Source organism: Mercenaria mercenaria, chromosome 5, assembly GCF_021730395.1.
Source record: "Mercenaria mercenaria strain notata chromosome 5, MADL_Memer_1, whole genome shotgun sequence".
NCBI lineage: Eukaryota > Metazoa > Mollusca > Bivalvia > Venerida > Veneridae > Mercenaria > Mercenaria mercenaria.
Window position 1 is genome coordinate 76,835,973 of NC_069365.1, and position 13,969 is coordinate 76,849,941.

At 33.2% G+C, this 13,969-nt stretch overlaps 1 protein-coding gene across 1 annotated transcript in view; it reads right to left on the reverse strand.

The window, feature by feature from the left end:
* The window catches only part of LOC128557158 (uncharacterized), a 252,569-nt gene that overhangs the window by 30,474 nt on the left and 208,126 nt on the right, over positions 1–13,969 (reverse strand). The window contains exon 12 of the mRNA XM_053544035.1: positions 5,533–5,674. Coding sequence (XP_053400010.1) covers positions 5,533–5,674 — 142 coding nt within the window. The remainder of the gene's footprint in view (positions 1–5,532; positions 5,675–13,969) is intronic.

The window sequence follows — 13,969 nt, forward strand, 5'->3', positions numbered from 1 at the left end:
GATATAGATACGCCTTCAAAGCCTGAGTCTTCTATATAGTGATATATATTTTTTTTATTATCGCAAAACATTTTATATTCGAAACACACATATTTTTAGGGATAGCTTCTTAGATTAAGGGGACATAACTCTGCAACATCTTGTCGGATATTCGTCAAAATATGTCTTGCACAAAAAAAGTACAGTATTACGTATCCTTAGTTTGGCTTATGAAACTTAGAAAACATGATGGTTTGACGGGTTGTGGAGATTATAATTTTTACATTAGTCCGCGTACAAGTAATAGTCAAGTTCCGATTGCATTTCATTTTATTCTGATATGTTTTTTCACGTTATGTACATTCCTTTGTAGTATACAAGCCTACAAAGTATGTATATTAAAGTGTTTTAAATTATTAAACAGTGAAAATTAAAATCGCTTTTGAAAAAAAAAAAAGAACAAGAGCTGTCACTATTTGGTGACAAATGCTCCCGAAGCATTATGGACCAACAGTTGCCTTCTAAATTTGACCTTGACCTTGAAGCTAGGGGTCTAGGTCTTGCACATGGCACGTCATCTTAATATGGAGATAGTCTTCATCGATGGCAGAGCTATGAACCGGGCACGAAACAGACCCTGTTTACTTTTTTTCTACGTGTGACCTTGACCTTGGAGCTAGGGGTCTGGGTCTTGCGCATAACTCGTCGTCTCATTATGGTGAACATTTATGCTAAGTTTTTCAAAATCCCTCCATGGATGGCAGAGTTACAGCCCGGACAAGAGTTTACACGGACGTACGCACACATGCACACACGCATACTCACACATACTCACACACACACACACACACACACACACACACACACGGACAGCGCGATCTTTGGCCTCGTCACCTCAAAAACAATAAGGGAGGAACCTATGCCCAAAGGTTCCCTAGTTATTGATCGGAAACCGTTTTACTGTTCAAGGTCACTGTGACATTGATCTGTGACCTACTATTGACTCCAAAGTAGGGATCATCTACTCTATGAGACCAGTTATCATATGACGTCTGAACTTGAAACGATTTTAAAAAAACCAAAGTAGTCCGGGAACGTTATGACCGGGTCTTGCATATGTTCTATCAACACTTATTAACTCCCGTAACATCTAAACCATTCTTAATATTTTCGTTATTTTCCCAGCTATTTCAATCCCGATTTATTTTCTTTAATATATTTACTTCAATTGAAAAGTGCATTTGTCTGACGGAATAAAAACAAGTACCCCACTTGGACACCTTTTTTTTCGCTCTATTATTCACTTATGTGTCGTGATAAAACACGAGCTGTCACTGTAAAATGCCATACGCCCTTAAACTTTAAATCGTTGCTCAGAATGGGATTTAACTCATGAAAAATATGTTATGTAACATGCATACATTACAGAGTATCCTTATGATAATAAAAACATTCATAGTTCAGGAGATAAGTTGATCTAGACAAACAATTTAACGTAAGAAAACAACCGAGAAGATGAAGATCCAATCTGAGTCAGACTTGAACTTGCATACATTCTAAGTTTGTAGAGTTAAATTAAAAAAAGTTGAAATGAAAGCTTAACATTTGCTGTACGGATTTCATAACAACCCGGGGCAAATGGGCCGATTTGAATTGTACGAACAAGCAAGGTTTTAAAAGAGCTGTTGCACCTTTGTGTAACAGTATGACCCCCATCCCTTCCCCTATCCTAACCCCGTAGCCCTGCTAATTCCTGTCTTCGAAGGTTTTTCATGAATTGACTGTTGTCTGTTTTTTTCCTGGCACGTGCCGGTTATGAATGTAGAAATGTGGCACGAAATTACGGCATGAGGTGGAATGGGGAAATGTATGTCAATTTTCTGATGAACTGTACGCACTTGTGTACTTGCGTACCGGCAGCTAGGCCCCTAAAAATCCACAGTTCTGCCATAGGTGAGTTAAAGTTAAAAGTATGTTACTTGTAGTACATACATACTTTATGTGTTTTAGTAGCCTGACCAAAGTGTTAACGGATCAGTTAATGATTTAAACGCTAGATCTTACGTCTAGTATTATATAATGATCATTTTGTTAGAAAAAAAATTTATAAAATGGGTAAAAAAGCGTTCCTCGTGTGGGGCTCGAACCCACGGCACTACGTGAACATTCAGTTTAGCCTCGTTAAGCTACTTTACAAGTGAGTGCTGGTTTTCTTAAAACTGAGGGTGGGATTATAAATTTGATATAAAGAGGTTCCGTGTCAATTAACAAAGCTTATTTGAAAAAAAAAAAAATAGAACGAATTATTTATCTGAATAATTATTTTATTTAGCATTCTTTCTTGACTGATAAAAATAGGTTTTTATACTAAAATCTGGAGGTGCGCATTATACTTTTATAATATTTTATACATCTCATTTCATGTTTTACAACATTTCTAAAATGACAACGAGTCAATGTAAACATAGGCTGTAATCCACGTCTAAGAAGCATGCTCCTTGTTAAACTGTTTTCAGAAAAAAACACATCTATTATCACTACCCCCACCCCCTTCCCCCTCCCCTTCCTTTACCTGTACTCACCGCTAGGAGCATTGTCTTCTATATTTTATTCAGAAGGAACATACAAACTGAGGGACGGACATGCCCTTTCCTAGTACACACGCGCGCACACTACAAATATCACTGTGTAGACCACTCGGCTATATATTTTTTGTTTCAGATAAAATAAGGCGAAACTATTTCATATAGATGAAATCACAAGGTGACTACGAAAATTTTGTTTTACATTTGTAGAAAGTTGATTTTACAAATGTGACCAAAATTTTGTTTTTACATTTGTGACGCTTTTTTGTTACATAATTTTTTTTTATTTTATTTTTTTATGTCACCAGCAACGTTTTTACATTTGTAACAACTCTGTTTTACAAAATTTTGTAGAAAGTTTTTACATACACGGTAAAATTATTTTACGTTTGTTGCCATTTTTACATATGTGACCATTTTTACATTTGGGGATCCTACAAGCGGCCAATAATTACCCAACCTTGTATTCATTTAGTAAATATTTTATTTGCTTGATTTGTAACATATTAAAATATTAACATTACAATATAAAATCTTATCGTGTAGTAATTAAAAGGCATAAAGTAGGGTTTAGTTGTAATCTTTTCGAGTATTAAAATAATGTACACTGATGTCATCAAATAAATTAGTGTGTGTTTCCATCCAATTTTCAATGAAATAAGTCCGATTTTAGTATCAATTCAATTTGGTAAACATCGGAAGAAAATGGCGTAACTGCATAAGGGGAAATAGCTTAAATGCAACTAAATCGAAGTGTCCTCATGTATTATAGACAAAGTGTGTTATTTGTTATTAAAATTACATTTTAGAACAACCTGGGACTGGAATTATAAGCATTTGTACACTGTTACGGCCGAAAGATGTAGCACACCAACACATAGTTTGCTTTGAATTTTTTCAATGGGGCGAGCGCAAGTCAGAAACAAAAAACAATTCTTGTGTTTCTGAAAAAAATACGAGCGGCTAATCCTATGAACAACTTTTTAATTTGGTGTGGCCTAAAGTAACATTTTTCATGTTACATTCACGACGAGATAAGAGTCTACCAGTCATGTCATTTCGCTAAAATGAGTTAATAGTTTGCCTCTCTGTATTAACTCATGCACTATATTGCCTATACCAATAAAAATAACTTGCAATATGTACTTTATAATCTGAATGAATATCACTTTTCTTATATTTGTTGAAAATACAATATAAAAAGGAGCAAAAAACAGATCTTGGTTTATAAAGTGCATAAATCTGATACTGGAGCATCTAGTGATTATTTGTGTGATGTTTCTCTGACTTAAAACAATGATGCATTTTGATTAGTTTTGTTATCAAAATCAATTTTTAAAATATAACAATTAAATACTTTTTAAAGACTAAGCTCGGTCCCGAAATAAACGGTTTTCAGGTGTAAAAGTGAGATGGTAATTGTATATCTATATAATATAAAACTTGCTATTGAACACAATTGTTCGTGAGAAGGCCATTGCCTTAGTTGGTAGGGAAGTGGCAACTACAATGAGGTTTACGCGAAGGGTCATTTTTTTACTGATATTTCTTGTATATTTCACTTATTTGTTATTGTTCAGTTGTGATACAGGTTTTGCTATGATTCATTTTTTTATGAAGATATGTCTAAGACAGAAGTCAAATATTTAGATAATGCCGCATTAATATAAAATAATTGTATATGGAAACATTATATATGGCACTGCTTTTTATGTTCTACAATATACCGTATAAAAGAAAATATTAAAACATAAATTCAGAAAACATATTCAGAAAAGTAAGAAAAATAAAAATGCAACGCAACGAGTAAGTTTGCACGCGACATTTTGCAATAAATTAAAAAGTGAAAACTGAGGTCCGTAAGTCATCTTTACACTTAAGAATGACGCTTGAGTCAGATCTAACATGGTACTTCTAAAAGTATGTTTGAATAGGTTACAAGCAAATTTTGCAGGCGTTATGTTTTTTCGCGAACTGGTAATAAACAATAGGAAACAAATAACTAACTTGACATTCCTTAAAGAGGAGATTATATTTTATTCTCTCCAGTTACATGTAGACAATTGTTTCTATGAAAATATAGCTTAATAAATATAGATTATGAAGCAGTTATCAATTGTATTGAAAGGTAAGTAATAAATTATTCATTCCTTGTGAAGTAAAAGTAATTACAACAATTTATCCTTATTTACTTTATCTATATTGTAGATAGACAGGCATAAAGATTACGCAAAAAGACCGTTTTCTGATAATTCAATATTCACATGAAAGACATAATTTAAAATTATCATTACCGTTTGCAACCCTAAAATATTTACAACAGTGTTTTACATTATACAAAATAAGACGTATAGTATGGTGAAAGATCCTTGTTGGATACAAAAAAAACCCCTAAAATTTATGTGTTACGCCACATTCTCCAGGAGGTTATTGTTATATTTGTACACTCTTATGGTGTATCTGTATAAGTCATTCACTTACAATCTTAATGATTTAATTACTTTTTGCTGATTACTTTTTGCTGAACTGCTAACCGGTCCCCTAGGGACGGAAAACTAATTTGTACATAGATATTTAAGTCCTAAATTTTCAGATTGTTTCTAGTTAAATGGGCTCGGCTCAGGAGCAAAACTGTCAAAAGTAAATTGTTTGATTATTCATTACCCCTCTATATAGAAGTTAAAAACATCAATCTGTCTCTTTATAGTATTTTCAGCTTACTTTTGCATGTGAAGTCATACTGATAATAGTTTCGGTTATTTGGCGACTTTGCAACTTGAAGTGGCAAAGGTTCACGTCTTTGTATTAGCTCAGCCACCACAAGGCGTCGCTTTAAAATTGGTTTTCAGTCTAAAAGGTTTGATACAAGATTATGATATGTTTAATTGATATCACTCTTCAGTTTACTATGATCATGACTAAATAAATGTATTATATCAGGTCAGTTAAAAAAACTAAATATATTTACCTCCGAAATTTACGATCAAATATTTTGTGTACTTTTCAATTGACAAAGGTTCTACACGCCATTTTTCTGGTGTATGCATACAATATGCTAAAGCAGCTACTGGTTCCGGGATTACAGCTACATGCTCGTTTCGTATTCCTGACTGAAATATAAAATGAAGTGACTGATATGTATACAGTTTCCACCACTGTTTTTAATTGAGATAGAACACAAGTGATGTGTTAATTAGTCACTGTGTCGACTATCAAAAATAAATGCTTCAAGCGAGACGTTTCTTCTTTGTCGGAAAAATACTCTGAATTGATCTAAATCCAATATTATTTAATCGTAATATCATTTGTGTTGCCATTTTTGTTAGAGAACATGAATGCTAAATCAATTTTATCAGAATCTGAAACAATATCGAGCAATATATCAATCATAAATGCTTTATTTAAAAACAGCACAATGAGTTTTGTTCTAAACCAAATAAATAAGAATTACACATTCCGTATCGTGCTATATTAGGGCGAGTATTAGTAAAGTGAGACAGGCGAGCTGTAGGCAGCCTTCACTTGTATTCGTCATGAGCATGTTGACTTTGTTTTCACTGTACATGTGTATCCTTTATTTTATATTTCAAATATTGAAATACACATTTTTTGCCGATTTATGTCCAGTTGACACGAAATGACGCCACGACGCTTTAACATTTGGTATTTTTATCACGTTGTGTAATAAAATTACCATCTTTGAATCGGGGAATATAGTAGTAAAATGAATAAAGCGTAGTACGTACATAATGAAACTTACTAGGTACTAAGTAGATTTATCCTTCATCAAAATAGTAATCGTTACATGCATTCTAACACATTAGCTGCATGAATATGCAAACAGGGTATTTCTGTTTCAAATTTTAATTTATCGACTCTCAAGCTTTTTTCTTCTAAATGTTTTATTTGTGTGATTATTTTATCTGATTCCAAACACAACTCCGAATAATTTTTCCACAAACGAGGACGGAAATCAAAAACCGGATAACCGTGAGTAATAGTTTCTTACCTTTAATTTTCAAGTAAGACATATTTTTCGGCGACGCCGTTTAAATTCGTTTTCGTTTACCTATGCCACGTGACTTCAGTTTGCCTATCAAACTACTTGATAACGCATTATAGATAATTTATCAAAATGGAAGATTTATGCAACACTCTGCCTGATGAGACGAGAGTGTCAATTTCTTTCACCCTGTTGATTGTGCTACGCTGAGTGAAATGTAGACAAAGCGTTTATCCCAAACGACGCTGCTCACAGTTTTAAAGCTAACTTTGGCTCAGTATATTTAGCAAGAATATTGATATATCTCAAAATAATAAGTACGTTTAATAAATATGATAAAAACCTGTTCAAATACCAATATATATCAAATTAAAGAAAGAGCTGAATACGGTCTGCGTATCACATGAATAAGGGTGTGATAAGAGTCTTTTATGTAGAGAAGTGCTTTTTAAAAGATTTTCCTTGTTACAATTGTCGTCTGTATATGAAAAGGTTTCTTGCTTTTGTGACTTATTCAGTTTGCATATTAAAATGAGTACTTGTTTGCTTTGATATATTTGTTATAAATTATTTAACTGATTTGTTATATATGAATATTTTTCTTTAGTATGGTATGCAAATATTCAACTCAGTTGAAATCTATTTCATTATATATATGCTATATAATGACTGAATCTCATTACACTGAAATGAAGGTACGTTGCATACAGTTTATCTATGTGATATATAACTACGGTCAAACTTAGCTTATGAAACAGAAATATTGAAATAATTACAATTGTATGTTTTGCTTGACCTTCACTTTTTATAGGTGTGACGTCACTGTCCAAAGATTCACGAATAGCGAATATGCATTTGTTAAAGCGGGATCAGTTGGCCTATTTTAGAAATAAATAAAAATAATAAATAAAAAAATCCTTTAATTGATTTTTTCTCATGTATTCTAATCAAACTTGATTTGTAGCATCTTTATTAGGCCCGCAGCCAACTTTGTTCAGCTGGGACATTTGACCCCTTTTAGGCGCTGCTAGAGCTAAAACTAGAAATGCCTTTATACAGCGTCTCATGAACAGCTTGGATGATCTTTGTCATACTTGGTCTGGAGCACCATTATAAGGTTCTCTTCCAAATTTATTTATATAGGAACTTGGGCCCTATTAGGGACCACTATAGCTAAAAGTAGATATGCCTTTATTCGCATTAACCACTAAAATGTAATGGATTTTTATCAAACTCGATGTGTAACAATATCGTAAGGTCTCCTGCTATTTTGTTACAAATGGGGATAGGGACCAATTTAGCTAAAAATATAAACACGTTTAATGACCTCTTCTCATGAACCGCTTCAAACTACTACTGTTATTATTTGTCTAAGGATAAACGAAACAAAATTGCAACCCTACGAAACCTTTGCGAAAAATTAAAAGAGAACCATTTAAATTGTTAAAGTGCGGTGTTTACTTTTGCAATTTGAAAAATGTTAGATGAAAGATGAATGTTAGATGAAAAATTCATAAACTTCTTTCCTTATTACAATTCGCCGACCATCATTTTTAAAGATATTTCTTGTTATTACATGAATACGTAAATACATAATATTATATGAATTACGTATGATAGCCATAATGTACTATAGAATCAAATCTGGCCATTATCATCCTGATTCGAAGTGTTAACAGTAGACAAGTAGACATAAACAGTTAAATATATCCAACGAACCGTCAAGTATGGCGGTATTTTTAGCTTTTCAGACCTAGCATGTCACTGAATTATGCACCGTGCATAACTAAGAGAAATGTATAATATTAAAAACTGGCTGCCTTGTGATTCTGTAAAACGTTATTAATCAGTTCGGACTGGTCTTCCTTCCTCGGTGAAAATTAAACGTTTTTGCTAGTTATTACGACACCCAACATTATTGTATATTCAGTCAATGCTAAATTATTTTATTGAGGACAAAATTTTAAGTGTATAATCAAACCATGAGAATATCATTAAGAACAATACAACACAACTATAATGAAAGAAAGGTCATCGTAAATATGACCTAAATGGTCGTGAGAGGTAATGAAAATAGCAGGGACGGCAATGAATATTCGTATAAATCAATATTCGAATACTGTTCCACTATTCTAATATTTGAAATTAAAAATAAAATTACGACAAATAAGTAAACGTCAATGAAGGAACCAAAACGCCCATATATCTATTTTACCAAACCCTGCTTTTCATATAAGGTTGTCGAAAAGTGTAAACAACAAGTTAAATGTAACCTATTTCTTATGTAAATCGCATCATCCAATCTATCTAACTGTAAAAAAATAAGTACATGTACGTAAAATGTGACGAGTAAGTGCATTACCTTAAGTTAATATCTTTATGCTCAGACTTTGTATTTTAGTTTATTTATAGTCGCCACCAGAAACCCATATCGGCGACTCTCCGGGAGACAATAAGTAAATAGTAGTTGACGGAAATTGCAAGAGAAAGAATACTGTCATATTCTAGAAGCTTCTGTGTTCTTTAGAGTGCCTGTTGTAAAACACCTATATACAGGACTCTTGTGCCAGTAAAGTGGGTTTGAGAAGCGAGAGATATAACTCACGATCCCTGATTTTGTTGTCAGACAATGTTACCAGTGGATCAGTGTGCTCCTTTTTCAGTGTACAAAAAACAAAAATCTTTCTTCTAACAGTTATAACAGCAAGCAGACTGTCAACATTTACAGTAACCGGTTCACAACAAAGAATCGTCTGTATTAATTGAGGCCCGAGATAGTTTTAACATAACTAAAATTTAAGCGTCTAAAATTTTGGGAATGAAAAAGAATATCTTAATATCTAAATATCTAAACAAATAGAATAAATCACAGAAATGAATAAATGTATCAATAAAACGGAATGGAAAGACTGCGACCAGTTTTTAATTTACTATTTTTTCCTAACTGAAGGAAAATTTATAAAACAAAATGATACTGTATACAGTTTGGACGTGTACATTAAGTTTCTGAAAGACTGTTGAAAAATGATGCTATCAACAGAACAAACAGTTGTCTAAGACATGAGAAAAGTAATTATGCAAATACTTAACATTCAAATACAAACACCAAGATTGATAAAAATACAAACAAGAGAATAAACAATTTTATGTAAAGTTGACGCAAATTGACATCGGTGGTTGACCTTTGTATTATAATATATAATGAGGAACAGCCTATTATTGAAAAGGAGTGCATTGTATACAAACAAACTGCATATAAATATACAATGATCACACCCGTTAACCGGTTGCGAGCAAAACAATTCGTGGCGGACAAAACATCCAAGAATCCAAGAAGCGGCTGGTGCAAAATATGTTCAAAATCTTTCATTCTATAAAAAGTAGCATGAACAAAGAACATGCCATGTGTTTCCCGTTAAAAAGTAACGTATACTGAGTAAGTTATGGCCAGTTAAAAGTGTGATTTTGTTGAAAAAATGCGAAAACGAAAGTTTATAGCAATATATTTAATTCAATTTTCCACATACGGCTATACTATTATCGTAAACCTTTAAAATAATATTTGCTCTGAATATTGTCCAACTTTTAACCGACAAAGCGCAATATTCAACGACTTATAGACATCCAAATATGACATGGTCTAAAAAATGTGTGCATTGCACAGTTAAAAATGATTTGTGTGGCGAGACAGAGCAGTGCTGTTTCTTTTTTATTTTAGTTTAATAAATAGTGCCTAAATAGTGATATCGAGCATGTAACTCTTAAGGTATAGGTTCATATTTCGGAGAAAAAAGTTCGAACGTCATCAAATCATAGAAAGAAAGCATTGTTTTACATGAAAATTTAACAGCGTATAAAACATTTATATTATTCTACAAAACCATTCAATTTGTCAATTTACTCATATATGTATTGAATTTCGGAAAGGGACTGTATGAAGGGGCCACACTTCTTGACAGTTCAGCGCCTTTAAAAACTCACCATTTTTTACAAGCTGTTACATGTCTTCGTTTTGATGTATTTTGCAACATCGTGCGAGTGTTTAAACTTTAAAAAACTAGGTAAAACATCATTTTTGACAATTGTTTACATTTATTTCTTTACAAATGGTATTCTTATTTAAAGGGGGACAACTCATTTAGAATATTTTAAGTATCCAACTCTGTGGGACAGAACAGTAAAACATGTATTGGACAGATAAGTTGTGTGTCAAGATGCTGTTCATATACTAAAATAATCTGTTGTTTTGTGATATACTGCTAAACCTTAAAAAGTAATGTTAATATTCTGACAACAGCAGATCATTTACTGAACATCTAATAAATTTACATTTTGCAGTAATGGACGCACCGAAATGAAAGCAAAAGCTTAACCAATAAGGAAATCGATAAGTGTCTTTGTTGACTCACTAGGAACTCTGTAACCCGGCATATTAATCCAATAAGTGATAAAAGTGGAAATATTTTGCAGCTAATTGGATGTTTAGACTAATTAAATTATAAGAATCTTTATATAATTAGCCAATCTATAGTTCGGACAAAGACTACTCACTTAAATCATTAGGGAGAGCTAGACATAACGAGGCTGTGAGTTCGAGTTCAAGTGCCCGGACGACACTTACGTCCTCTGTGACTATTTGAAAGGAGAAATGTTTGTAAAACCTTTCTTCCTACAACTGTGATTCACGGGGAGAAGTTAACAGGTTTTTTTTGGCTGAGAACAAGGAAGTATCACAAGTTAGGCTCTCCGTTATATAACTGAAATACTACAAGAAACGACACTATACCCTGAACCAACAAATAAACAACCAGTGTTCCGTATTAAACAAAACTTTAAATATTTTTTCAGATTTCATGTTATAAAATATTTATAGATTGGTTGCATTCAGACCTCGGGCAAATAGTAATGATTATTAACTAACAAGCCTATGTTATTCAGTAAATGTATGTTACTGACCGTCATGACATTACATGAAAATCCAAAAATTATCCTTTTTGTCAAGTTTTTATTTCAAAATATACTTGTAAAATAGTACCTCAACTATGGACTGGCGGTGTATATGATGAATATACGCGTATTTTACATCAGTGTATGCATAAGAAATGCATAATGCCATCTCTGCAGTACTCTTTATACATTATAAATAACCAATCTTTAAACAGACACAATGCACGTTGCTTTACCGGTACCGTGGCTATTACAACTACGCATATGTCTATATAGATAAAGGAACTTAATCCAATGTTTGTCTAAATTTTCACTCACTGAGACATTGCTGAGCTAGTACCGATTCGTCAGTTTACAATGAGTAACGAGCTTGATACCACTATTTATACTATTTATTAAACTTTAATCACAAAAGACATGAGACTGCTCTGTCTCGCCACACAAATAATTTTGAACTGAACAATGCCGCCACACATGTTTTCGACCATGTTATGTTTAAATGTCTATAACTCATTGAATACTGCGTTTTGTCGGTTAAAAGTTAGACATTATTCAGAGCAAACATTATTTTAAAGGTTGACGTTAACAGTATAGCCGTTAGTTGAAAAGTGAATTAAATATATTGCGATAAACTTTTTCTTTGCGATTTTTTTCCCAACAAAATCACACTTTTTTCTATAATTTTTTAGTTGAAGCATATTTCCAAGAATTGCTTAATTGTGGTGATAAATTAATAAGTCAAAAGAATTATCAAGCGTTAATTACTAATGATACTAAAATAATATGGTAGATTCAGATAACTACAATCAATGCTAATCGTACATTACCAAAATGCACTTAATGCAGCCACAACACCCAGAAAAGCTCAGCTCCAAGAATTCAACATCTCAAAAGTTCAACTCTAAGATCATTCTCCAAGTAAACAGATCTCCAAGATTATAATAAAATCTGTAAAAAATATCCTTTGGAAGCAAAGAATGCAACCAAGAATAATAATAGCAGACTCGGTTTGATTGAGTCTGTTCATGAGAGGTAATGAAATGTGCAACACCTCTCACGCCCCCTAGCTCCGGCTTTAGCGGAACTCCATTACAGATGTTGAATGGACTCAATGATCCCAAAGGACCAGAAAATATAACAAAACTGAATCCAAGTGCGGGGAGACTATTCACAGTCGCCACACGGCACTTAAAGATTGCTGTTATGATAGTTAATAAAATCTGTAAATAGATCCTTTGGAAGCAAAGAATCCAACCAAGAATAATGACAGCAGAATCGGGTTTACTGAGTCTGTTCATGAGAGGTGATGAATTGTGCATCACCTCTCACGCCCAAAAGCACCGGCTTAAACGGAACTCTATTACACATGTTGAATGAACTCCATGATCCCAAAGGACGAAAAATATAACAACACTGAATCCAAGTACGGGGAGACTTTTTACAGCCGTCACACGGCACTTAAAGATTGAGGTTGTGATAGTTAATAAAATCTGTAAAAAAATCCTTTGGAAGCAAAGAAAGCAAATTTGCTAAACTCCCAAGACTATCAATGTTTGCCAGGTTTCAAGTTTGTTTTGTACAATGCTAAATTGTGAGGCCTAATAGGTAAATTAAACGAGGATTATCAATTGTTCTAGCAGGGATGGCATATAAGTATACATTAAAAGTGTCCGCTACCTTGTTAAAAAAAGTTTCTACAAGCAACCGACACTGCTAAAATAACATTAGAAGTCAGTGAGGTTCACAAAACTAGAAACTAGACCTATCTACGCGCCCAAATCCTGTTGTTTCGACTTCTGCAGATAAAAAAGAACTATACACATGAAAATCGTGTTATGAATGTTATGAGTGTTTAGACAATTAAGGAATACGGATCTTTTCTCAGTTTTTTTTTCTTTATGTGTTTTCTCTAGTTGCCATAGGCTTTGAAAGCGAACAGGCTGGTCTAGATCCATGCTGGTCGAAAATGCACTATATTGATTTTCTCATGGCGCGGCTCATGTATTGAACTTGCCTAGCTGCAAGACACTAATCAAAGCACTGGCGAGGCACATGAATGGAATGTATGGTTACATCGAGAGAAGACGCTAATGCCCCCTTGTGGTACTTTGATTCTATTTTGCTTAAATGAAATCAAACAGTTTCATTAACCGGGGCACATATGTAGGCCAACTTTGAGAACGTTTACATCATGCAAACGCCCCCATGTGATATTCTACATAACTAATCACTCGTTACGTACTGCTTTGATTCTATTTTGCTTAGCGATCTATATTAAAGACTCTGTAGTTTTCACTCTGTTTTATTAACGTTTCGGCCATATGGCCTTTATCAAATTGACAAATTTCGAGTAAATTTTTCACAGCAATGTGCACATGTTAGTCGAAATGTAAACAAGCAAAAACAGAATGCAAAATATTCATAGTTTAACAATAAAACTCGAAATGATGAATGA